This window comes from Arabidopsis lyrata (genome assembly GCF_000004255.2).
Source record: "Arabidopsis lyrata subsp. lyrata unplaced genomic scaffold ARALYscaffold_8, whole genome shotgun sequence".
Lineage (NCBI taxonomy): Eukaryota > Viridiplantae > Streptophyta > Magnoliopsida > Brassicales > Brassicaceae > Arabidopsis > Arabidopsis lyrata.
This window is the reverse complement of record NW_003302548.1, coordinates 1,141,826-1,168,672: the sequence shown is the minus strand read 5'-3', so window position 1 is coordinate 1,168,672 and position 26,847 is coordinate 1,141,826. Positions and strand designations below refer to the sequence as shown.

At 34.2% G+C, this 26,847-nt stretch overlaps 6 protein-coding genes across 10 annotated transcripts; all 6 read right to left on the bottom strand.

Annotated features, from left to right (window-relative positions):
* Positions 1-1,103: 1,103 nt before the first annotated feature.
* LOC9299503 lies at positions 1,104-2,499 on the bottom strand. The gene is made up of 3 exons (XM_002863381.2): positions 2,387-2,499; positions 1,533-2,272; positions 1,104-1,445 (listed from the first exon to the last, which is right to left on the bottom strand). The coding sequence occupies exons 1-3, from the start codon at positions 2,438-2,440 to the stop codon at positions 1,109-1,111; spliced, it is 1,131 nt and encodes a 376-aa protein (XP_002863427.1). The 5' UTR covers positions 2,441-2,499; the 3' UTR covers positions 1,104-1,108.
* A 3,103-nt stretch (positions 2,500-5,602) lies between these two features.
* On the bottom strand, positions 5,603-6,847 carry LOC9299502. Its single transcript, XM_021022047.1, has 2 exons — positions 6,106-6,847; positions 5,603-6,010 (listed from the first exon to the last, which is right to left on the bottom strand). Exons 1-2 carry the CDS (start codon positions 6,837-6,839, stop codon positions 5,659-5,661), a joined length of 1,086 nt encoding a protein of 361 aa, XP_020877706.1. The 5' UTR covers positions 6,840-6,847; the 3' UTR covers positions 5,603-5,658.
* Positions 6,848-7,926: 1,079 nt separating this feature from the next.
* Positions 7,927-10,995, bottom strand: LOC9299500 (putative ALA-interacting subunit 2). Of its 2 annotated transcripts, XM_021022014.1 has the most exons (9): positions 10,621-10,995; positions 10,382-10,443; positions 10,222-10,296; positions 10,030-10,146; positions 9,862-9,932; positions 9,478-9,775; positions 9,104-9,393; positions 8,947-9,032; positions 7,927-8,349 (listed from the first exon to the last, which is right to left on the bottom strand). In XM_021022014.1, the coding sequence occupies exons 1-8, from the start codon at positions 10,691-10,693 to the stop codon at positions 8,987-8,989; spliced, it is 1,032 nt and encodes a 343-aa protein (XP_020877673.1). In that variant the 5' UTR covers positions 10,694-10,995; the 3' UTR covers positions 7,927-8,349; positions 8,947-8,986. The 2 variants fall into 2 exon arrangements, with proteins under 2 accessions (XP_020877673.1, XP_002863424.1); XM_002863378.2 differs by having other exon boundaries at positions 7,945-9,032.
* A 122-nt stretch (positions 10,996-11,117) lies between these two features.
* On the bottom strand, positions 11,118-12,595 carry LOC9299499 (50S ribosomal protein HLP, mitochondrial). Of its 3 annotated transcripts, none has more exons than XM_021022039.1 (4): positions 12,376-12,595; positions 12,240-12,275; positions 11,869-11,954; positions 11,118-11,667 (listed from the first exon to the last, which is right to left on the bottom strand). In XM_021022039.1, exons 2-4 carry the CDS (start codon positions 12,271-12,273, stop codon positions 11,269-11,271), a joined length of 519 nt encoding a protein of 172 aa, XP_020877698.1. In that variant the 5' UTR covers positions 12,274-12,275; positions 12,376-12,595; the 3' UTR covers positions 11,118-11,268. The 3 variants fall into 3 exon arrangements, with proteins under 3 accessions (XP_020877698.1, XP_020877684.1, XP_020877693.1); XM_021022025.1 differs by having other exon boundaries at positions 11,118-11,670; positions 12,376-12,563; XM_021022034.1 differs by lacking the exon at positions 12,376-12,595 and having other exon boundaries at positions 11,118-11,670; positions 12,240-12,278.
* A 6,326-nt stretch (positions 12,596-18,921) lies between these two features.
* Positions 18,922-21,035, bottom strand: LOC9299497 (F-box protein At5g46170). 2 transcript variants are annotated; one of them, XM_021021993.1, is made up of 2 exons: positions 19,650-21,035; positions 18,922-19,326 (listed from the first exon to the last, which is right to left on the bottom strand). In XM_021021993.1, exon 1 carries the CDS (start codon positions 20,853-20,855, stop codon positions 19,677-19,679), a length of 1,179 nt encoding a protein of 392 aa, XP_020877652.1. In that variant the 5' UTR covers positions 20,856-21,035; the 3' UTR covers positions 18,922-19,326; positions 19,650-19,676. The 2 variants fall into 2 exon arrangements, with proteins under 2 accessions (XP_020877652.1, XP_020877656.1); XM_021021997.1 differs by having other exon boundaries at positions 18,922-19,342; positions 19,650-20,992.
* Positions 21,036-23,888: 2,853 nt separating this feature from the next.
* LOC9299496 (ornithine aminotransferase, mitochondrial) lies at positions 23,889-26,721 on the bottom strand. The gene is made up of 10 exons (XM_021013477.1): positions 26,483-26,721; positions 26,066-26,174; positions 25,751-25,981; positions 25,522-25,681; positions 25,367-25,422; positions 25,097-25,249; positions 24,886-24,983; positions 24,692-24,772; positions 24,386-24,619; positions 23,889-24,291 (listed from the first exon to the last, which is right to left on the bottom strand). Exons 1-10 carry the CDS (start codon positions 26,641-26,643, stop codon positions 24,147-24,149), a joined length of 1,428 nt encoding a protein of 475 aa, XP_020869136.1. The 5' UTR covers positions 26,644-26,721; the 3' UTR covers positions 23,889-24,146.
* Positions 26,722-26,847: the final 126 nt, after the last annotated feature.

Genomic DNA, 26,847 nt, shown 5'->3' with positions numbered 1-26,847 from the left:
AGAAATTCTGGATTTGCTTCTTCAGACAAGACATTATCCTTTGTAACAGTGACGGTGGAGACCGGGCGAGGAGTAGCGCCTGTGACGAAACCCAGAAGAAGATGTGTAGAAAGGTAGGACTCAAATTGAGTTTTCCATAGAAGGTAATTCGTTGGAGTGAGTTTGAGAGTAACAACCTGAGAGATATTAAGATATTTAGAAAAAGAGTCTTCCATGGCTCAGGAACAGAGTCCTAAGCTCTGATACCATGAAAGAAGAAGAGAAAGCTTGAAAGAGAGGAAAAGATTCAATATTTTTCCTTAACAAAATTGGATGACAAGCAGAGGTCTTTATAAAGAGAAGAGTTACAAAAAGCTAATGATGAATGTTCTAGTTGCATGAGATGCTGCTACTTCCAAGAACATCAAAGCGATTATGCACGCTTATGTTTGTTGGCGGCGATAGAAGCGGTAAGGGCGCGCGTGATTGTTGCAGAGTTGCAGAATTGGGCTTCGTGGGCTTCTCTTTTCCTTTTGGGCCTGAATCTTCTTTTAGTTGTTTGATATTTGTGTCTTGTTCTTTTGTATTTATTTGCTCCTTTATTTTATTCATAAACATAAATATTATAAATTATGATCATTAATTGGATCATATACAAATCACATTTTAGAAGCTAGCTTTAAAGGAACTCTTTGCGTTACATAGTTATTAAAATGAATTGAAATGGAGTTTTTTTTCTTCTTGTTTCAACAGCATTATATTAAATGGCTGGATCAAGTGAGCCAAGCCATTAGAACTAATTTACAAACTACTGTAAATATAGCCAATTAAGTAGAAAAATCTCTGCATGGTGGAAGAACAAATTGCTACTTTTACTAATTATGAATATGATGTCTAGATTTAGACCTTATACAAAAATAGATTTGATACACTATAAATGGTTTAATTACTAGAGGGCTAAAGAAAAGTTTGTTTTCAGATCTTTGATATAGTAAAAAGATCCTTAATTACACATAAAGTAATAAAAATTTAATTATTTTTGTTTAAAGAATTGATTTTTCATATAACACCAAAGAAAACGTAAACATAAATTAATATTGAAGTAATAAAAAACCCAACACCATATCAACTAGCTAGGAGTGAGTGAGAATGGATGAGGCCAGAAAGGAAATGCAGTGGATCTTAATGGACCTTCCTCTGTGTAGAAGAGAGTGATTGTTTGGGAGGTGATATCGAAAACACCAAAGTTATGTCCCGCGAAATAGATGCAATTAGGCTTAAGACCTGGAGACGAGCTTGCTGGGACACACATAGGTTCACCATGTCCAAGAAAAATACAAAGATCTCCAATATTTTCAGTGTAATACATATCTTTGTCTCTTGTAACCTTTTCTTGCTCTTTAAACACCAAGAACCGCTTTGTTTTGTGCACGACTGCGTCTGACTCAAAGTCGTCTCCGTAGTACCTTTGAACACAACATGAGAGAGCCATTAATGAAACAGCTACTGTATACTTGTGAAAGAAAATAACAAAAACTATATACGTAGTGTACCATGAGATGAGGAATTGTTCCCCGGAAGGTGACTCCACTAGATGATCTGTCCTGGTAAACGAATTCATCTCCTCCAACTCGTACAACATATATTGAGGAAGATCTTTTTTACAAATTAAATCATACTTGGGCTCGTCTTTCTCTTTGAAGTTGAGACCAAATGAGCACAAGTATACGCCACCAGGAGTTGGAGTGTAAAATCTTTGATCTTTCTTAGAGTACATGAGACTTGAGTATGGGCATATAGACTCATGCCCATGCGTGGTTTCGATATCGATCCACCGTAAGTCTTTATGCCTATATAGCATAAGCCGAGATACCGAAAACTTGATAGCAACGACCCAATCATCATTTTCTAGGTCAGGAAGACAGGACATGACAAGGTTTTGGATTTGAGAGCCTTTTGGAAGAGGAGGTAGATGAACAGAAACAGATTTTGATTTAGGGTCAGAGGGCTTGTAATAGATGTTTAGACGAACGTTATCCATATCACGGAGGAATGTTTTTTCCTTCATGTGAATATTCACTCCACTTTGATTCAATCCCTTAGTCATTGCCTGGCAGACTTCTCCAGCCAAAAACTTGTTCTTAATTATGATTTCATTTTCACCCTCTGATCCGGACCTTCTTGATATCGAGTTGATACCATTTGAAGAACCTCCGACTTTAAGGAGGTGGTCAATTAACATAAAAGGGTAGATTGGTGTAGACGAACACCACCGAACCAAGTTATTGTTTCTCTGCCAAAATGTAAGTACGTTGAACTAATCATATAAATAAAAATTCACTAGTAGAACCCTAAAATAAAATCCCTAATTATAGTAGAAATTAAGAATTAGAAAGAAAAAACTTACAAGGACATTTGTGTGGACAAGGGGCTTCAAGATTCGGCTGAGAGGTTGAGACATTTTTCTAGAATCTTTAAAACTATGTTAAGGTGATTTCTCGTGTGGGTCTTCTCTAGTCTCTATAGAGACTTAGGGGGTGTTATTGGTTTGGGATTTAGAAAGACTTTTAGTGACTTGATAATAAAGGATTTTAAAAGATTGTTAAAAAGTTTTATATTATCTTGATGATTTATTTTCCAAAATCTTGTAAAGTCTTTAAAACTTTTTTCCATAATCTTGTATACTCTTGATGACTTTTCCAAACTTTTCCTACAAAATATTTCCAAAATCTTGTCCAATTTTTATTAACGTCTAGTGACCATCTTCTATCTTCTATATAACATGTTCTGTGTAGGCCTGGTTTTCTTCTATATACTAGGTTGTTTATCAGAGTTACAGAGGTACGCTTCTTCTATCATAATACTCGCTTATGAATTTCGTGTGTCGATCGTTAGATTCTTGTATGTTCATATAATATTTAATTGTTTTCATTGTGTTTGGATCTTTTGATTCTCTAGCACCAAAATCTATAAAATTTGCAAAAGTCAAGTGATGTGATACGTTTGGTTTAATAATATATACATGCGGAGATTTGCTTATGCTGTGATACGTTTGGTTTTGTGACAAGTCAATGGTCTTTTTTTTTTGATACGTTTGATTTGCTTATCATGATCATAATAATTCATAAGTGTAGATGTGATACGTTTGGTTTAATATTAGGATGTTTGAATGTGAAAAAAATGTCAATAAGATTTGCTTAGTCAAAGATAAGTTGTTTGAATATCGGACATCCTTATGTTTTATATTCATCTGTAACAAATGCTTTTAGTCAATGGGAGATTCCCAAAAGAGTAAGGAAAAGGGTCCATACAATCAATGGGGACCAGAGGAGACAAAATTGTTGGTAGAGTTACTTGTTGATGCAGTTCACCGAAATTGGCGTGATAATAGCGGTATCTTTAGCAAGCTAACGGAGTTGATATAAGTTTTTATTTACCAGAGAGTTGTACTAATTTGGTTCTTCGATTTTGCGGTTTTGAGTCTTGATAGTCTTGTTTTTGCTTCATCTTCTTCCTTTGATATCTTCTGATTCAGACCTCGGTTTGGAGATCTAAAAGTTGTTCTGAAATCTTGAGATCAAGATATTTCCAACCGTATAAAGATAAGCTTCTGATTCCTTGTGAGTCGACTTGAGAAAAAGTTTGAAGTTGGTGCACTTCAGCTTCGTCGCTCTGTTCTTCGGTCTTGGTAGATTGGTCATAACTTTCAGACCGTGACAGCAAATCACGTTCCGCTTTTTCCTGTAGCTTCGTATATCTCTCTACTATTTTTCAACAAAGTTTCATATTTTTCTGGGTTGTTTTGATAACCCTTTCAGTCTTTGAACCAGAACACGTCTGTTCTGTTATCCTTCTTCTTCTTTTTTGGTTTTCTTGTTTTTTGTCTTTGTCTTTGTCCATTCATTCACCAATCAAACACAAACCCAACAAATAGAAAACTGTTTATTAAGCGAAGACAAATAGATGACCAAGACAAAGACAAAAAACACAAACAGATCATATCATCTCATAAACAGATGTCTTTGTCTCCTCCATTCCCCAATTTTGGAACTTGAAATTGCTGGAGAACAGGAGAAGCAGCGACGGAGACGATTCCGGTGTCAAAGATTGCTGACACATACAAAGTCATGGACTCTATTCACAATCTCTCTATTTTATGGGAGAGTTTTCATGACTTTTTTTATGAAGAAAATTAGATAAAATCCTAAACCAATAACATAATATTTTAATTTATCAACAATCCAAGATTCTTTTGTTTTAATTGAATAACACAAAACTTTTAATGACTCTATAAAACTCTTAATCCAATAACACTAGATTTATAAAGATTTTAGATTACTTTTTATAAATCTCAAACCAATAACACCAAATTGTAATAGAGTTTTTAAAAGTCTTGATTGAATAACAACATATTCTACATAACTTTTAAACTCATTAAAAGTCTTTCTAAATCTCAAACCAATAACACCCCCTTATGCTTGATGACCAAGTTGACATTGAAGAGGAGAATAATTTTCATAAGGAAATAAATAATTAGACATATTTGAAGGTAGAAAATGAAAGCAAATATAAAGAATTAATTTGACCTTTGATATTTGAGTATCCATCGGCCTCATTGCCAGATATTTTAGCTAAAAATGTAAATCTATACTATTTTATCTAATGATATCTATAAAATATAAATATCTTAGAAAATGATACAATTTGCAAACTTTTATATATAATAAATAATCGTTAAATTTAAAAAATTACTATTTTTAGAAAACAAATCACGGGACGGGTTAAGAAATTACAGGACAAGATATATTTTGGAACGAAGTTATATGGTGGATGAGTTTGAATCAATATTTATAAAATTTTAAAATATCATTAATATGCCGCTTTAATACAAATTAAATCTTCAGTTTATTAAAATATAAATGACTTAGAGAATGTTATGATTTGTAAACTTTTATATATAATAAATAATCATTAAATTTTATAACAAAAACAAATCACGGGACGGGTTAAGAAATTACGGAACGGGTTATATATATTTCGGAATGGGTTTATATAGCAGACGAATTTGAATCAATATTTATAAATATCATTAACATGCCGCTTTAATACAGGTTAAATCCTCAGTTTATTAATAATTGTCTCGTGGACTCGTGGTATACCGTTACTTAATAACAATTGTAAACTATAATATAAATAAATATTTTATAAAGAAATACAATTTACAAAATATTTTTATACGAACTTTAAAAATAAATCATCCCGCGGTGTACCTCGGGTTAAAATCTAGTACCAGATTATTTTATCTAATGACACACTAGTTTACATAATCTCATGAATATTCTTCAATATACATAGTTGTTTTTTTTAGCCAATTAGTTATCACCCTTTCCCCATATAGTCATCTACTAAAATCACCCTAGCTATATTATATATTGTCCTAGCAACATAAATTTCCACCATTCAGCAGTTTCATGCATATCAAAATATGGATCAAATAAATGCAATCAACCTGAATTTCTCATCTTTTATTTCTACATACAACCTTGTTAACGAAATTCTTTCATAATAACTTCAAATACAAAGACTTTCACTAAAAAATCAAGATAAATTTATATATTTTATTGTAAAAAGTGTTCTTTCAAATAAAGCATATAAAAAAAAATACAACATGACATCATATTAATTAGGAGTGAGCGAAAGTGGATGAGGCCAAGAAGGAAATTGAGTGGAGCTTAATAAACCTTCATCGTTGGTGAAGACAGTGCAAGTTTGGGTGGTGATATCGAAAACACCATAGTTATGTCCCCTGAAATAGATGCAATTAGGCTTAAGACCAGGAATAGTGCTCGCTGGGACACATGAAGCTTCACCATGTCCAAGAAAAATACAAAGATCTCCAATGTTTTCGGTGTAAGACATGAATTTTGTTTTTCTATCGGTTAACTGTTCATCCTCTCTAAACACCTTGAACGACTTTGTTTTGTGAATGACTGTTAACTCTTTGTAAAGTTCAAACTCGTCGCCATAGTACCTTCAAACACATTAGAGAGTCGTTAATCTGTCAACACGAAAATTGATTTACACTAATATATCATAATTAGTGTAACAAAGTTAAGAAATATTTACCATGTAATAAGGAAGTGTTCACCGGAGGGTGACTCCACCATGTGGTCTGTCCTGGTAAAGGAATTCATCTCCATCAACTCGAACAACTCATACTTAGGAAGATCTTTTTTTCGCAGCTCGACAAACTCGAGCTTATCCTTCTCCTTGAAGTTGAGATCAAAGGAGCACAAGTAATTGCATCCAGGAGTTGGAACGTAGAACCTTTGATCTTTCTTAGAATACATGAGACTCGAATGAGGACTTATAGACTCATGAGTGGTTTCGATATCGATCCACCGAAAGTCTTTGTTATGTCTATAAAGCTTCAACTTAGATCCTGAAAACTTGACAGCCATAACCCAATCTTCATTGTTTATGTCAGGACAAGAGGACATCGCTATGTTTTGGACTTGAGAACCTTTAGGAAGAGGTGGAAAGTAAAAATTCTTGGTTATGTTTCGAGATGATATGTATTCCATGTAGAGATGAACATTATCAATAAACTTGGGGAGTGTATACTCTGTCTTCTCCACCATGTGAATATCTCGTCCCCTTTGGTTAAATTTGATATTCATTGTTCTACGAACAACTTCAGCGAGTTTCGGGTCCTTAATCAAAACTTCTTTTTCACCTATTGATTCGTCGCCTCTCTCTATGCGACCATCTGAAGAATCTCCCACCTTAATGATGTGGTCAATTAACATAAACGGGTAGCTACCGAGGCTTTGCGTAGACGAACGCCACGTCCGAACCATTATGTTGTGTCTCTATCAAAATGTAAGTACGTTAAACTAATCATACAACAAGAACCAATATATAGTAGTTAAATAAACACCAATTATTGTATACAGAATTAAAAAGAAAACTTACGAAGACGTTTTTGTTGACAAAGGGTTTCAACATTTGACTGAAAAGTTGAGGCATATTTCTAAAATCTCTAAACTATGTTGAGGTGATGATTTTTAGTGTGGATCTTCTCTCGTCTTCTCTATAGAGATTTATGCTTGAACACCAAGTTGACATTAAAGACGAGAATAATATTTTTAAGGAAATAAATAATTGGAAATAATATTTTATTTCCTTAAAAAATATTATTCTCTCATTAATGTCCTTTAATTTAATGTCAGCTTTGTTGTTCAATGTTTTATCTATACATGTGGCTAAGGGGACACAACAACAACAACAACAAGAAGATGGTTCGGTGGTACTCGTCTATGTCAATCTACCTGTATATGTTACTTGACTACATCCTTGAACTCTGCAGATTCTGGCGACGATTCTCCAGATGGTCGAATAGCCATAGAGGAATGGTCACATAAAAAACGCATTGTGATTAAGGACATAGCTAGACCTCGTGCAGGCCTACCAATTTTAGAGGAAACAAAGGAATGGATTATGATTAATCTTGTGGCAAATGAATGGATTATGAACATCACTCCCCAATTTGTGGCTCAAGGGTGTATCCCTATTATTCGAGAATCTGCTATTAGAATTTTTTTAAGGAGAATACTGTATACTGTATATATATGTTGGCAACTAAAAAATGGAGCAAGTACACGGTAAAATATGGATATTGGGTCGCAGCGTGACATGCTTCTTCAAGGAACATAGGACCAAAATATACAGATTTGGCTAGTTTTGTCTTGATGTGTAATGTAGTAGTGAATTTTGTCCAAAATGTAAAGAATAGAATCTTGGTGTTCAAAAAAAAAAAAAGAATCTAAACCAAACAAAATCCGCACTAAAACTTATATTTTTTCTTCAGAGTTTATTCAATTAAACGAATCAATTCAGGAATCAGATTAAAAATCCTGGCAAATGAAAAAGGAGAAGAAAAAAAAATTAAGTTTCAACTCTCTCTTGACCTAAATTCATATTGAGATTTGTCATCAACTTTCCACCATTAACAACATTTCCAATCTCTCTCTTTTATCGTTCAGAACATTCTCTTCTTCTCATCATCACATATTTAAAAAAGTCTCAAAACCAATAGACAGTCAAATCAATAACCTATGATACTTTTGTGCAACACCATGTACAAAATCATTGAGAGTGCAAGAGGAAGAAAGATTACAATCCGCTTCGGCGCCCTAACAGTAAGACTATCGACGCAGCATCCTTCTTCAAAAATCGTCTCAAGCTTTGGCAAGTCTGAGAATTGCTGTTGTTGTTTCTGGTGAGATGCAATAAGCCTTGGTGCTACCTCTCCCCATGTTTGAACAAACCTCATTTCCTTGGCCATTTTTTTTTCTTACACCCAGTTTTCTTTTCCCCGACAACAATCCAATGCAGCAGAAGGAAAACACGGGTTTAGTTTGAGAAAGGAAAAAAAAACGGATTTTCTACGGGGGTGACAAGGGCAGAGGAAGATTGAAAGGTGCTGCTTTTGACTAAATGAATGAAAGATCTTTCAATGGGAGAACTTAGAGGTGCATATGATGTGGAGGAGACAAATGGGAGAGGTTAAATAGAGATACTTAAGGTGACAAATATGGAAAACTGAGAAGAAAACATGAGGATTTTTCGGGATATGGATGAAAAAAATGGACGGTTTGCAGATAGCCAATGATGCATTCTCTATAATGCTTTAGTTAGATTTTCTAAACTTAGAGGCTCTAAAAAAAAGATATACCCAAATAAACCCATCACATTAGAGGTTTAAGAGTAAAAGAAGGGTCAAACAATTATCATTAATTTTTAGAACCCGAGATCCGAACACAAAAAGGGTCATAAAGAAAACAGAGGAACCTTATCAGTTTTCTAGAACTATAGGCTCATACATAAGTTATATACTCCTTAAACCTAGATGATCATATATATAGACAAAGTACAGCTCTTGAGTATGTAGGAATATATATGAACCTGGAATATGAATCTGTTAGAGAAAGAATGTAACAGCTTCTCAACTTGCAAGGCTTTTCTTGTTCCACGAATTGTCGCCATAAGGCCTGAGATTGAGAATGATGCATATAAGAAAATGAACAATAAAAAAGGGTTTCTGCGAATGTAGCCTTTTTACCTTGGATTTTTCAAATGGAGCAACATGAAGATGATGGATATGACTATGGAAGAGGAACCAACGACAAGGTAGGTGATGCCCAGGAAATCATTTCTTCCTCCTAACCAATTCGATGTGGAAAGAATAAGCTTCTTCTGCCCACTAAAGCTATAAGTGTTGTAATTGTTCATCAAATTTACTTCAACAACACTTCCTGGCTCCAAGTCCTCTTCGATTCTTCCATATAATTTCCGGAAGCTTAGCAAAGCAGCTGCTCGCATCCACACTATAAAGTCCTCTTGGTCACTTAGCTACAAAGTAAACAGCATTGCCTAAGCTAAAATATATGATTAAAAATTTTATGGTAATGGAATTAAATGGTTAAGAATGCATACTGGAATTTTTGGATCCAACTTTGCTCCACCAATCAAAGTTCCATTCTGGAAATTGACAGGATACACATTCTTTCCAAACTTTTGCTCGCGGTCACTCTTCCACGCAATGTTATTCCGGCTCACCTTCAGTTTCGTTCTTTCACGAGAAAACGTAAATGTATCATTGAACATACTCCAAGCGATTAACCCACAAGGAACAATTGGGAGACCATTAGATGACTCCTCGGGTTCACAAGAACTTGTGTGGCTATACTCCAGTCCATGTAAAAGTTGCTGATCACTTCTACTCTTTACATACCTGCAAAAGAATCATCAGCTACCAAATGAGGACTTTCTCATCACCAGATTTGAAAAGTAAATCAATAAGGGATCTAGCTATGTTACCGGCGGTGGTTTTGATAGTAGTTATCGAGCTGGTAGTAGATAAAAATGGGAGCTTTCATATACTTTTGTACCTACAAATGTGCATACAAAACTGAAAATATTGAAAGTAGAAAAAACCACCACTACATTTTCATTGATTGGGAATCAATGCGAGCGTAAAGGAATTACCTTCAAGTAACGAGTACAATTCTTTGGGATAGATGAATCCGTTATGTACGACAATTTGTTGGTTCTATATTCTTCAGGAATGCACTCAACATCATACCGGTCTATAATTTCAATAGCCTGCCATTAAAGGACTTAAATAATTTACTCCAGACACTTAAAGCTCAAATCCAAGAGTTAACTTTTCCTACTTACATCACGAGAAGCACGAAGAGTAATGAGGCCAATGGGAATGAAAACAAAACCCATTAACATAAACACTGTTATAACCTGCAAAAACATTGATTCTTCTTCTTAGACAATCAGAAAAAAAAAAGCTAAGCTTTTTAAGGTCACAAAGATTAATGTTACTAACCGATATTGGTGTTAAGACTGGCTTACAAGCTGGGAGCTTCTGCTGCTTAAACTGATACAGAGCTGCCAAATCAAAAACATACACAAATGATTCGTTGTGCAGTTCAGAAAGTTACATGAATCTATAAACAAATGCAACAATCACAGCAAATTTTGACCTAAATTAAACCCGTAAGAACTTAAACGAAGGCTTTTGATTGAAATATTTCAAATTCGTAGAGAAGAAAGTGTTACGATTACCTTTGGATCGTCTCGATCGTAAGAAGGATGATTGATCAGGAGCACGATTCATCGATCCTTCCACTTCCATCATTGTCCCCTCTCGATTACTTCACCAATACATCGGGAAGAAGAAAGGGTTTCCTCTCTTCGCGGCGGGGATAAAAACTCCGGCGTCTCTCACCGGTGGATCGATCTAGAATCGCGTGGTCTCAGGTAGATTCACCTGATCTAAGATTTTGTTTTTGAATTTGTAAATTAAATATTTTTTTTTCTCTTCAATAAAATTAAAAGTATATGAACATGAAAAAGTTGAAAAAACAAAGTTTGAACTTAAAAAAAAAAAAAAAGGAGAAATGTACCAAAACTTTTAGAAACTGAGGACTGAATTTGAAAAGTTTACCTTATTACTTACAGGGTATAAATGTAATAAACTATAATATAGGGTTAATCACAAATGAGGAAAATAAGTAATTACCGAAAGTGTAGGGACTATTTATGATAAAAAAAATATTGGAAACTCTTTAAAGTAGTGATAAGATAACTTTAGTTTAGGGACGGTTATTGAAGTTTGAAGCCTCTTAATTCCTTAGAACACAAAAAAAAAATGTGGTAACTAGAGTTTACATGAATAAAAGACATTAAGAGGTTTAGGGTTTTTGTTGCGTCTCAAGCAATGTGTTGAGCCAAAGCAAGAATCTTGAGATGTTTCTTCTTGCGAAGCTCATGCGGAACAGGACCAAAAACTCTAGTACCAATCGGCTGGCGATCAGTTTTGGTATTCTTGTCTTTACTGTCAACAAGCACAACCGCGTTATCATCAAACCTAACTTCGCTTCCATCAACACGACCTCTCTGCATCGCGGCACGAACAACCACACCATACACAACCGCTCCTTTCTTCACTTTACCATTTGGCATCGCTTCTTTCACTGAAGCAACTATAGTATCACCAAGTCTAGCTCCTTTTTTCCCCTTTAGAGCTTGGATACACATCACTTTCTTCGCACCCGAATTGTCCACAACTTTGAGAACTGTCCCCATTTGAATGAATGTCCTTCGCTGTTGCTGCTGCTTCAGCCAACATCAACAAAAAGAAAGAAGCTCAAGACACTAAAATATCTGTAATATCCATTCTGATTCAATCCAAAAATTTCAGATAACTATAACTCTACAAAGCAAAGCAAATACGAAAAACCAATATCCGTTCAAATCGACAATTCGAAGGCGCAGATATTTGTGTAAACTGTATAATAATTGGTTTCTGACCTGAGAGAGGATACTTTCATTCATCATTCCATTAGAAGAATTCATCAAACCACCATTGTTAAGACCTCCAAGCAATGAACGTCCTCCTGCTCACGATTTGTGTATGAATCAAATCAGATACTAAAACCAAAAAACAACAAAGACAACAGATTTTGAACATTTGGCTTTGCCTATGCAAATTCAATTACCAAATTCAACATTTTTGAAGATGATAATATGTTGAAAATGGTAATCTTTAACTTCACAAAGATCTGATTTTTAAACAAACCCATCACAGTCTATAAGATTTAATCTTCAAATCAAAACACAGAATCTTTGGTTTAAAGAAAAAAGATGAGATCGGAAGGAAGAGGAATTAGTTCGTCTCTTACCTCGGGTTAATCTTGAAGCAAAAGCAGCCGCCATTTCTGCAATTGAAAATTTCAATCTTAATGCAAATAATTACATTAAAAATAACAATAAGGGTTTATATTAAGAGAGATCGTTTGGATAAAAATTCAAACTTACAGATTCGTTGTTACTGGAAAAAAAAATACAGATTCGTAGCGGCAGTGATGACTGACGGGAGAGACAGAGATCGAGGCGGAGGAGGACGGTAACAAGGAAAGGTTTAAGCGTGGCAACAAAAGTAAATTACAAGGTTTGGGGTATAATAGTAATAGTCACTTTAATTTCTACTTTTGGCCCAAACAAATGAATGTTGGGCTTCGAGTCGTTGTATGGTATTTTAAGAAATAAAACAGAAAAAAAAAGAGAGAGGATAACACTTAAAAATCCAATGAAGCAAATTTGGTAGACAAGGTTTCAAACCTGATTTTTAAACGATGATTGTCTAAAACAAAAATAATAGTGACAACATAAAAAGACCAAAAACGAATACAAATTTTTTTTAAAAAAAAATAACCGTTTAATATAGCATACATTTGTTTACACAACTTATATTTATTTTGATTAAAATAAAAGGCGATTTTAAATTTATGTTAATAGTAAAATGGTACTCCATATGCAAATTTTAGAGATGTTCATGGATTACTAGAACTATCCAATCTAAGACGGAAAAAATACTTCTAAACACTTTAATACAGATAAATATGAAACGAAAAAGGAGACAAATTCATTCGAATGCTAATTATTTAATTATCGAGAGAATGCTAAATGGTCTCATGGGTGGAGAACGTGGAATTGGTGTGCTTAGAACATGATTATAGGTAGTCTCTTAGAAATACTTCTTAGCAATATTTAAGTAATTTATTTGTAAAAGTTATTGTTAAGAGATACTACCTCTGTTCCTAAAAGATTGATTTTCTAGAGATTTCACATATTTTAAGAAACAATTATTGTTTAATTATTTATTTTTATTAAACATTTTTAATAACCTATGAACCAATAGTAATCTGAAACAGTTAATCAGTACGTCTTGAAATCTACGAAAATAAACTAAAAATAAAGAAAAAATATAAAAAATCAATATTTGTGGAACAAACCAAAACGCTAGAACATCAAACTCTTAGGAACAGAGGGAGTAGTATTTTTGAGTTAAGATTTTTGTGTGATTAATGGTAGGCTCTTAACATGTGGTTCTTAGAAGAAAAAAATATTAATATAAAAATAAAATTTATAATTATTGAAAATTTAATAATTATTGCAAATTAAAAAAATTAAAACATACATGAGATACAATTTATAACATAAATAACTTAATTTCTGGAATATTTTGTCTATATATGCTCGACCAAATCATTCTTCAATTGTTGATGCATTCTTCATTCTGTTAGTTTGCTAAGGATATTTTCAGATATTTCGGTTATTTTTGAGTATTTTTGGATATTTTTCGGTTATGTTCGACTATTTTTACTATTTTTATATATTTTCAAGTATTTTTGTTTATTTAGTCTATAAATAACTACTTATTTTGAAACGTATTTCGGGTATTTTCGGTTATTCGAAATATATCGGTTCGGTACCGATTTTGGTACGGTTTATTTTTCTATGTCTAATTTAACTCATCAACCACTCATACACGGACATGTGGCCGTCTCTTAGCTTCAGTTTTGGCTCTTAGCTAAGAGACATCTCTTAACTATAAGTTTGATTTTTGAATTAAATTAAATCAATTAAAGCCTAAGATCTACCTAAGAATTTGCTAAAAGCTTACCTTTAAAGATGCTCTTATGTTACTCGGGTAAGCTATGAGATACTTTTATTGTTTTTTTTATTACTATTTGTGTTAATAATATAAAATAATATAAATTGTTTATTTTTGATACAGTGAGGTCAGCTTGGTACCAAATTGCTTTCGGGAGGTAAGTCAGTGGTGAGGTTGGGAGGGAGTCAGGGAGATCCATGATAAAGTCGGTAAGTAGCTGGACTTTCTTAAACACTTACAAACCTACGCTGCATGGAATCGGCTCTTGCGAGGCGTTTTTCGCTCTGGAAGCGGAAACAGAAGCAAAAGCAGAAGCGGAAGCGCTCGGAATCGCTTGGAATCGCCTCGGAATCGCGATTCACAAATTGAAGTGTTTGGGAACGTGGAGGAAGCGCATGATTCAGCTGTGGAAGCGTCAATGGTAGAGAACAGAAACGTCTCTGCTGTAAATCGAAGATAAAGAAGATGAGACAAGTCAAAACTATTTATTTGGGGCTTATTTGTAGAAAACATAAAAAAAAGTTATGTTTGGGCCCAATTAGCCCACTTTGTAAACAAAGTAAAAGTTAAAACCTAATTACTAATAAAAGAAACAGAGAGGAAGCAAAATTGAGAAGTGGTGAGAAGTGGTGAGGTCAATCGTCATGCGTAAGCTATTGGATTTTTCTCCCAAATCAACCTAAGCTGCATGGAATCATCATGTGTTATTTTTATTTTTAAATATGTTGCGATATTTAAATTATGTATTGCATTAGTTGTTTAAAACATCTTATTTTAATATAATTTTATGTTTATTGTTATATATATATATATATATATATATATATATATATATATACACGCTTCCTGGCTTCCAATATTATATTGTATATACGCTTGCTTCCTGGCTTCCAATATTATATTGTATATACGTTTCCTGGCTTCCAATACGTATCCGCTTTCTATTTTTTTAAAAAAAACTCGTTTCTCCGCTTCCAAACGCTTCCGCTTCCGCGTACCCGCTTCCGATTCCATGCAGCTTAGTTACAAACAAGGTCTGACGAATTTTTTTTAATATCTTACTTAATTGTGTTCTAAATTTGTATTTTAACTTTGATTAAGTCTCTAGATTTAATATATAGACTGTTTATAAAACTTAACAAATTGCCCCAAATAAGTTTTTAAATACTTTATTTTTAGAAATAGAACTTAAGCGAATGTTTACAAATATACATTATTGAAAATTAGACACGACTTTGCATCTCAATATAACTCATAGTGATCACCATCAAATTTGTAAAATGTTGATAAATAATACTCCCTCTGTTCATAATTAATCTATTTTCTAGACTTTTCACACATATTAAGAAAACATATTAAAAGTTGATTATAAATGCATCTATTTTTGAGATTTTCGATTTTCTATAACTCTAAACCAATAGTAAATAACTAGTTTTGTAGAAATTTTTGTAATTCATAATTAATACCAAATTAAAAATGCAAAAATACATATTTTTGAAACAATTGTTTTTCCTAAGAAATAGATTAATAAGGAACAAATGGGGTATCTCAAATAAATGCACTCGCAAGGCCTCCCAATCAACATTAGTTTTTTTGAAAATATGATGTATGTGACTTTAAAAACGTTTACAAGAAAATATGATGTATGTGACAAGGCGTCCTAATCAAACGCGGATTATAAGAGTTATATTGTCTATTGTTTTTTATTTTGTATAATCAATCTACATTTTTTTGGAGATGTCGGGTAAAATTGAAAAAATAATAATTTGGAAGATTTGTTTTGTTGAAAATCCATTATTTAATGGATGTGTTTACTAACCTTCATGTACCTCAATTAAAGTATTAACTGGAAATAAACACAAGTATAGATAATAATAGTTATATAAAAATGGGATCATTGGTGATTAACAAAACAGATTGAGGAATATATGTAATAAGCAAAACTATAGGAGCTATTTATAATAGAAAATAATAATTAAATCATCTAAAATAAATGAAAATACATATAACGGGTTACTATCTGTTATAAAAATAATATTCATAACCGGCCATTGGTGATGACTGATAACTTATATCTCCCTTGTTATAGAATGGTACTAGTCTACTAGTATTGACTAATGCAATTTTGGTTCTCAAACTATAAACCAAAGGAATCAAGAAACTTAAGAAGAGAAGATTAGTACTTTTGTCTAAGAAGTTGTTGGAGTTGTTAAGTTACTCTTGGGGTTTGCTTGTAAAAACTAGTCTATGTCTTAGTGTTAAGTATAAGACTAGTAGGATTTGTTAAGTAGTTGTCAGGGAATAGTTACTCTACCTTCATTATAAGTTGTTTGTGTTATGTTGTGTGGTTGTGTACGAAAAAAATGAAGAAGTTGATGTTGTGTTAACTCTCTCTAAGATTGACAACATTTTCTCAATTTCAAACACTAGAAAACCAAGAACAGAGGAATGCTCAAAGAAACAACTATAGAGTAGAGAGTAGTAGAGCAATAATTAGTGGAATTTACAAGTTTTAGACTCTTGATTCTTTAGAACACCAAAAAGTTGTGCGTTTAACCATATTCAGATTATGGATGAAGAAAACAGAAGTGGTTAAATGTTTCAACCGATGTCAATAGTATAATAGTACTACGGATGCAAATTTCAGAGATGTTCAAGAATGACTCGAACCTATCCAATCTTAGACGGGAAAATACATCCAAACACTTTAACACAGATAAATATGAAAAGAAAAAGAGACAACCTAATAAATTATTTATTTGACTAAAACCAGAACTGCTCAATTAAACTGAACCAACCTGATACATGCTATAATCATATTTTTAGTTTGGTAACTTTTTTTTTTTTTTTTCATCTGAATAATTCATGAAATATAACCAAGGGAGAAATACAAAGTTGGGATACATGGTGAAATACTAACGCCGGCGGGACTCTAACCCCCGGAAAACTAAGCCGGCGGGTACATGGAAACCCCCAGAGACAAAGGCCAAAAAAGGCAGACATAAAAGAAGGAAAACCTTAAAGTATAGGGAAAGGCTAATATCTAAGACTCAAGCAACACAACTGCAAACTCTTCACGAAAAGAATCCGACGAACATTTCCATAGAACATTTTGGACGCTGGAAAGTGGTTACAAACAGGAGCAACAAGAGAACCCATCATTAGATTGCCTTTACATGAAAGGCCCGAGAAGGATACAAAACCAAGCTCACACAACCACACCCCGAGCAGAAACGAGCACAGATAAAAGAGGATCAGAGCACAGATCCTAACCATCACTACTACACCAGAAACCAGAGAAGACAAGCAGGAGAAGGGACAAGGAGAAGCCTTGAGATCCGAAGGGGAAAACGCCAAAGAGGGCCAACAAACCTTACACGCGGACATTCGTAGACCCAGCCAAAACTATCTACAGCCTAAGAACTGGTTACGCCACGCAAGAGAAGGAATAGAGACCGAGCCTACCACATCGTCTTGAACTCAAACCTTAAATCCAAACAAGGAAAAGGAAGAGAGCTAGTAGATGCCTTTGCAGGAGACTACCATCCAAATGAAGAACCCACAAAACGAAACCTTCACAAACTCATAACCCCAATAACCGGGCAGAAAGTAACAGAAGGCAGAACTAGGAGTCAATAATGCCATCCCTAAACTTGAAACTAAGGCTTCTACCCTCTAACCAACCATACTACTAAGAGACCGCATCCGCAACACACAAAATCAACACTCGCAGCAAACCAATTGATTCCCCAAACGAAGGCCCAAAAATCTGCAATCAAGACTTAAAAGCTTACCCTAGTAACTCGGAGAAGGAGGAGAACGACCATGATGGAGAAACGCAGAGAGACCACTGCCACATATCCGTATAAACCAGAATCAGGAATCAGAAGAAGACTCGAGCCTTTGCAAAGGCTTACAAAGACAGAGCCATCCATCAATGGACAGATCTCGGAACCCAAAACAAAACACCTCTCTCAGGAGGAGCTGACCGCCGGCCAAACCCGAAGCCTCGCCGCGAAGAGACACCATCTGAGACTACCGAAACCCTTTTCTACCGAAACACCAAGGCAAGAAGAAGCGAAACACAAATAAAAGAAAGACAAAGAAGCTACTGGGCCCTCTCACGGCTGCGGCGAGGAGCGCCGATCACCGGAGAGGGCAAGCGAAAATCTGAAAAGTGGATGAACGGCGGCTAGGTTTTGGGAGAGTTTGTCGGGGACGAATGAGTTGGTGTGATTTTTAGTTTGGTAACTATTTCTAGAAAAACTTGAAAATATCCAAAAACTCAACAATCCAAACTGAAAAATGGATTAAACACCCTTATAGCGGAAAATGCCTAAAGTTGGAGACTTTTCAAGTTTTAAGCCTCTTACTACTTTAGAACACCAACTAAGTTGAAAATAATTAATAGAAACCAGATTCTGGTCGGGAAAGAATATAAGTAAGGTTTAGGGTTTTGTGTCTCATGCAATATGTCAGTATTTCTAAGTCTTTTATCTGACTACCAATAATAACAACCGCATTATCATCGAACTTGACTTCGCTTCCATCAACACAACCTTTCTACATCGCAGCTTGAACAACCACACCATAAACTACTTTCTCCAAAGGCAATCTGATGTTTAATTATGATGAAAAATAACTTTTCCACCAAGTTGCAATTGATCTAGTTCTTTACATTGGTACTTTGAGAATGAGCGATTATAATTGGTATTGGTAATCCCATGAGTAAACATTTTCTTTTCAACTCTTTCTTCCAATCACAGACTGATATATGTTCTGCCATTCTGCATTCTACATTATATATAACCAAAATATCAAAAATTTATGTCATTCAACAATCACATTAAAGTTTTTTTAGCATAATAAATCTGTAATTTTGTAGATTTTTTTTGTTGTCTCACAACTTTACAAAATTACTAATCAGATCCAGTAGGGAAATCCAAAAAAGGAGTGATTATAGCAATTCCAAATCTACAATCTTAAATAACTTGTATAATGACAGGGGAATAAGCAATAATACCTACAATATTCACATAAATAGAGAAGAGCAAGCAAAGGAGAAGAAGAACAGAAAAAAGATAAGAAAAACTCTTACATGATATCTGTAATTTGTTGATATATTATATATATGATTGCGAGATCCTGCAAAGGCATATGCTTCAATGAAAAAACTAGCTAGCAGATGCAGTAGTAGGCAGCAAAACTTGTTTCTGGATTCATCAAAACTTCGATTTTATTTCATTCTCTGCTTCCCCCATTCTACGCTTTTAATTGCAATATCCTGAATTCGCCACCGGGTTGCCAGTTCTCTGACAAACAAGATTCCTAACAATGAGCTCTCTAAAATATTAAAAGAAAGTTGTGAAGATAACACAAATTCCCAACTTTTAAACTCAATCCTTGATAAAAAATGCCAACTAATCATCAAATGCGATTCATCAAGGGATAGTGTTACTTATAAGATATTCATAACACAATTTCAAGTTCCTACTGTCAATGATAAACTATAAGCTTTACCTATGCAAAAGGGTTTAATCTTAATGGTTTCACGACAAGCAATATTGATACTCGCGCAAATGATTCTCAAATCACTTCATAAACAGATGATACAGAACATGAGCATTTATCTTACCTCAGATTTTAACTTAAAGTTTGCAAGCTAGAACGAGTTCATTTCAAGACAGTAAGTCCTTCTCTTAACCAGCATCTTAGCAGCTGTCTCATAAGGCTCCTCGAAAGCCGAAGATACCCAAGAGATATCAGACACTTCCCTTTTCGACTCACTTGGTCTTATCGCTACTAAAGTCGCACCTTTTAACACAGTTCCATCAGGTAATTCCAAAGTTGGAGCATACCAAAGTCTCATATTCAAGGCAGGCACAAGTGTCCTCTTCGAAGCCGATGAAGCCGCTAATGGTTTCACCCTTAGCTCTTCAAGCTGCTCTCTGTTCATACAAAGCACACCTTGCCCATCAGAATCAGTGAGAACTAAACTATCAAGTGTCTTATGCTCCGCGATTATCGGCTGTAACAAGTAATGTCGTGCTGATGCAGCAATCAAAGAGCTAATTGTCCATACAACACGCAATTTCAAACCTCCGTTTGTGTAAAACGATTCCGGTATACTCCCATTATCATCAGAGCCGGAACCGGAAGCTTCAACGACTGTACTAGTGTCCACGGCTTGAGAAATTCTCATCGGATTCGGTTGAATCACCGAAGAAGCACCGAGAATCACACAATTATCAAGAGTTGAACCAAATTCAGCTCTCCATTTCAACAAAACTCCATCATCAATCCCTAATTCACCACTAGGAAGCTCAATACGCAAGTAACGAATCTCATCAAAGTTTTTCAAAACCTGTGTAGGAGAATGATGAGTAACACCGCCTTGTTCGATCTCTCCACCTTCATCATCTCCACTAATAGACAACGAAGAAGAAGATCCAGAACCACCACATGATGATCTCTTCGTACCAAGGAATTGACCTAAAGCTTGTAACGGCTTAACAATGCCACCAACAACAAGACGAAATATAGCCGAGAACGATCCAGCGGAAGAACCGGAGCGAGATTTGATAGATGATAAAGACGACGAATCGTCGTCGGAGATTACGCAATCGACACGAACAACGACGTTATCGACTTGAGGAACAAGAGAATGAAATCTCCGGGAAACGACACAGCATCTTCCGAGAGCTTTAACGTCACCGATTTTGTTGAAAACGAGGAGGAGGATTGAGTCAGGAAGACGATCGAAATGGTCGATTTCTAGGGTTTGTGGTGGTTCGGGATGGATTCGTGACGGTGGATCTGAACGAGGGATAATTACAGCCATGGATCTTTGAGATTTTTGGGGGGAATTTTTTCTAGGGTTTTTTTAGATGATTCAGAATCAGAATCAGAGCTTTTGGAGAAGATAACGCATGAAGATGCTTCTAGAGAGAAGACGGAAAAAAAAATCAAATGGTGGGAGGAGATAGATCCACGAGGTTTTGTCTCTACTTTAAAGCGCGTGTGTAATGCGTGAAGTGTTTTTTTTTTTGTAATCAACAATTGATGTGACAATTATATATTGTATTTGATTTTTTTTTTTTATATATTGCCAAAAGAATATTTATTGGCATTTTGATAAAAATAGACAACCAAATTTATAGGTAGCTGTACCACATGAGAATGAATTGGATTTGTCTAATGCTAGACTCATTCATAGTCATAGGAAGAAAAATATGTTTACAAATAGTAAAGTAGGTGATATTTTGTTATACATAAAACGGATTATATTTTTTTTTTTTTTTGTTCAAATGGATTATAAAATTTTTAAGGAGTGATATTTCAATGTCATTGTTTACAAAAGGAATAATAAAAAGTTGACACAAGATTTGCATATCACTTTGTATCTTTTCTTTAGCTAAGATTAATCGACACATGTATTACATTCTCGCCTTCTCGGTGCTTAAATTTGTGTATACGCGAAAAAAAAAAAAAATTTAGTGATCCATTACAAATCTATGAAGTTAATCTTTTTAAATACATGAATTTTTTGTTATACGATTTTATTTTATTTGGTAAACATATATACTTACATTTCTTAAGAAAAAAAGATTGTTACTTATAAAGGTTTTAGATATGTAAATTTAGAATTATTTATTGGTAACTACATGTCTATATATATTCCTTATGCAACCGGCCGGTTACTATCAAAGTTAGTTTATTCCACCATTGCATATCCTACCGAACTTCATTATCCTTAATCATAAAATACTAGAAGATATGCATAATGCACTAGTGACTAGACAAGTCATGTGTTGGTTTTGCGATAAACAAGCACGTTGTGTCATGTGTGTTTTACCATTTCGAACGCCTCGGCGTTTTCCTTAATTATATTTGACTTAGTTGAAAAAATGATTAGTAGGATACAATAGAGACACATGTGACTATTAAATGCAGATTCATAAACGAAACATCTAAGTTTCTTCCCTCTAAAGTCTAAACTGTACCTCATCTTTTGTGATTTTTCTATTTCTATTTTAATTTTGTAAACTCAATTATGAAGTTTTATTTTTTGAATTAATTTTGAGAGAAAATAAGGGTAAAGTTGAGTTTTGATTTTTAAAAAACCTATTTGACCAATCTACACAAGAAAAGGGATATATGGACAAATTTTTAAGTAGATATCCTTTATATCCAATTTTCCCTAGTTTTATTGCATTTGACAAAAAGAAAAGAGTAATATTCTTGCACTAGATTTAGATAGAAAATCGAGATCACGAGGCCATTAGCCCATTAGTGTGGTATATAATTTACATGTTTTAGATAGTTATTTAAGGGAAGAACGGCTTTTTCATACTTCAACTCAATAACTATGTTCAATTCATACTTTAACTATACCTTTATGCAAATACATACTTAAACTAAGCAAAAATTTAAATTCACTATCTAATCTTATTGTTTCATGCAAAAACATGCATATCCCGAGATGTGTTTAACATCATATCTATTGTAACTTACGTAGATGCTAATGTAATTAACTATACCGTTTAAATCTTAATCAAAACACCTAAAATTTGAGACAAAACGACGTTACCAACATTCATTTATTTATCTTTTTTCTTCTTCTCGACTAGAATCACAATCTGCAGATTTTCGGAAATCTCGAGTTCTACAATTGCATCATCAACTTGTTCATGTAGAATTTTAGTAGTTCAAGTTCTGAATCTATTAAAACAATCTACAATTTAGAAACTTTAAGAAAATTAAAATGATAATCTGAACATGCTTATGATGCCATTAAAGAATCCTAGACTTTGGAAAATCTCCAAATAGTGATTCCGGTTGAGAGGAAAACGAAGGAGAAGTAAATAAATAGTGGCACAGAGCAAAACGACATTGTTTTGTAAAGTAAGAGCAAAATAACATCGTTTTGTCTCAAATTTTAGGTGTTATGATTAAAGTTTAAACAATATCATTAATGATATGGTATTCATGTAAGTTATAGTAGACGGAATGTTAACGATATTTCGGGATATGCATTTTTTTGCACGAAACGGTAAGATTAGGTAGTAAATTTGAATTTTTTCTTAGTTGGAGTATGTATCTGTATAGAGGTATAATTAATATATGAATTGAAGATACTTATTGAGTTGAAGTATGAAAAAAAAAAACCGTTTTTCCGTTATTTAAGTATGTATTTGTTATTTTTTAATCAGGTTATTAAAATGTAATTTAAATATTGGAGAGCCAACCAATCATATGGGGTTTCACGCCTCAACATGTTTGGGTTGAGCGATAATAGAAGACAAGCATATGTTTATTCATGATTTCATGTTCCATATCAATATCTATCTACACATGCCAACACGTGTACGTATGCATCAGTACATCCATCATTCCATACATATTATTATGTAACATTTATTTGTTTGTTGAAATATTATGTAACACCTATGAAAACAGGCAGCATTCTATTTTATACAATTTTCTTGTGGAAATATACGAATTACGTCACTATTTCAAAATAACTGAAATTCTATTAATAATGCAAATACTCCCTCCGTTTTGTTTTAGTTATCGTTTAAGGTTTTTTCACACAAATTAAAAAAATTCATTGGCCAAAACATTAAAACAGTATGGATAAAACTGAAATTTTCACCAAACATTTGCATTGAAAACCTAAAACGACAACTATTATGAAACAAAATTTAAATTCTAAAACGACAACTAAACTGAAACGAAGGGAGTATGATTCTAATTTGTTTATTAAAAAAATCCATATTCTCACAATACATTAAACAATGCTTTTCATATTAGCATAAAGAGTTTGTTCAAAAAGAAATTACAACATAATTAAAGGGCCTTCGGATTAAACTTCTTTTGATTTCGTACCAGAAATATAGCCGCTAAACCGATAATTGTGCAAACAGACAAATCGGGTTTATTTAATGCCAAACCAGAAATAAACTAGTTATTTCTACCAAGCTCGGTACAATCCGGTTCGGCCTTATACGTATTATACATTTTTTATACCAAACTGGTGATGTCTCGTGAAATCACAAGATACACATTACACATTGTCTTAACAATACAAAGAATCTAATTAAACCAGAACCTAGTCAAGTTTCAAACCGGTTCAAGCATAGAGGTTTCTTCCACAGCGATCACACTCGGTTATATGAGAAACCGGGGTTTTACCGGAATTGATTTCCCGTAGATTTGGAAGATCGAGCTCGAGAACATCGTGAAGAGCCTTAGAGCCTTCTCGGAGTTCATCAGAGCTGGCAAAAGAAAGAAAACCGATAGCTAATTCAATAAATAAACCAATGATAAGTTGCTAAATAAACCAGACAGGTTCAGCTGTTTTTAGTTTACCTTATGGAGAGTGGTGGAGTTAACCGGACAATAGTATTATGAGTCGGTTTAGCCAAGACTCCTCTCTCCTTCAAGCTCAAGCAAATATCATATGCTGAAACTGGGGACAAGCTTTCACTATTGAACTCAATCGCATTGAACAGTCCTCTTCCTCGTACTTCCTTTATATATTTCGGAAACTGTTTCTTGATTTCATTCAATTGAATCCTCAGCTCCTCTCCAAGACTTGCTGATCTACAGATCCAAAAAAAGAACTGAAAAATTTAATATAAAGAATCCGAATTGATTTAGAGAGCAAAATGGTACCTTTCGACGAGTTTTTCTTCCTCAATAACGTCTAAAGAAGCCATAGCTACAGCACTAGCTAAAGGATTCCCACCAAATGTGCTGATTTTGACAAACATAATACAAAAAAAGGATGAAGCGACACAATCATACCACGAAGTGTTCGTATATGCTAATTATTGTTAATAAGAGAGCAAAGTAACATTAGTGCGAACCTTCCGTGTTGACCGGGTTTGATATGAAGCATCACATCTTTATCAGCAAGCACTGCACTTACTGGAATTACTCCTCCACCTAATGCTTTCCCAAGTATCTTTCAAAAAACAGATTTAAGAGTTGACATATTACTCTATGTAATGGCTTTGCTCGGAGAAGACATCGTAAAGCAAATGAAATAAAGAGCTTTTAAAATGTAAAAGAACATACCACCATATCGGGACGAATTTCTTCCCAGTCACAAGCTAACATCTTTCCAGATCTTGCTAGACCGCTTTGTACTTCATCTGCTATCATCAAAACATTGTGTTTTGTGCAGAGTTCTCTAACAGCTTTCAAATAACCGTCCGGAGGAATAATAACCTAAAACCAAAGCCATTTTTAACATTTTAGAAACAAAAACAATACGACTCATTCTCTAATGCAGTAAGTTGGCCTCAAGTGCACAGAAAATAAACCAAAATAATTATTATAACTTACTCCAGCTTCGCCTTGAATAGGTTCGAAAAGAAATCCCGCTATTTTCTCTCCTTTTTCTAGAGTTATCATAACAACAAACTCATTAGCTCAAGGTCAAGCTCAATCTCGGAAATGAGATTCTCAGTTTAAATTTGAAACAGGAAACAATTTCATACCTTTAAAGATTTTCTCAAGTGAATCAGCATCACCAAAATCAACTTTAAGATTCCCAGGTAACAATGGCCCGAATCCACGCGTAGCATCATTGTCACAACTCATGGAAATAATTGCTAATGTACGACCATGGAAGCAGCCACAACAAGAGACAATTATAACCTGTAACAAAATTTCGTTAGCTGCTTGTAATGAGAGCTTTCTATAAAACAAAACCGAAAGAAACTGTACCTCATCTTTGGGAATATTTTTCTTTTCATGACCCCATTTTCTTGCTAATTTCAAAGCGGTCTCGACACCTTCAGCCCCCGTGTTCATAGGAAGCACCATATCATAACCGAACATACTTGTGAGACGCTCAGCAAATACCGGGAATTTATCGTTGAAAAAGGCTCGTGAACTTAAAGTGAGTTTCTCCACTTGTTCCTGCAATGCCTTCACGATCTTAGGATGACAATGTCCCTGCAAGGATACACAAAATTAAACATTAAAACACAAACAATGAATCTAACAAGTATGAAACTTTCCACATATTGTAATTGAAACCTGATTAACTGCGGAGTAAGCTGCAAGAAAATCAATGTATCTCTTTCCTTCAGGGTCCCATATAGTTGAGCCATTTGCGCGAGAAAACACAACCGGAACAGGATGGTAGCTAAGGTTCATAATTTTCAGATTCCAAAAGAAAGAACCAAACATAAACATCTGAGGTTCAAACTGGATACAAATCGAATTGAATATGAACAGATACAACACAATCAAGATATATATAAGCTTCTAACATGAAATCAAGAACCGAGAGATTCACAGATAAGTCCGATCGAAACAAACAAAACCCAAATATCAGAACTTTTGATGAAACGAGCAAAACCCAGAACCCCAAAAGAGAAAAGTTAAGTGATTCCATCGAAGATATATTCAAATCGGAGGAGATTTCACTTGTGGGAAAGAAAGAGACTTTACTTGTGGGCACTGAATTCAGATTCCAATTCCATCAATCGTTGAGAAGAAGACGGAGGAGATTTAGAATTCGATTGTGGTAGACCGCCATAGCTCCGCCGTACTCCGGCGGTAGTAATTCTTTTAGATATACAGTAAAGCAACCGTCTCGTGGTGGCTGCCATTAGAGAGTCTTTCAGAGATTGAAGCAAACGTTTTTTTTTGTGCGTCTCTCTGTTTATGTAAACTCTGTTCGTTCTGTTTTTCTGACTTTCTCGGGATGCTAATTTTATCCGAATTCTAAAAATGGTAAATTTTATTTCGGTTTAATTTTTTTTTGGATTTAATTTCATCCATAAGCTTCGATTTCAGTATACTAATCTGGTTTT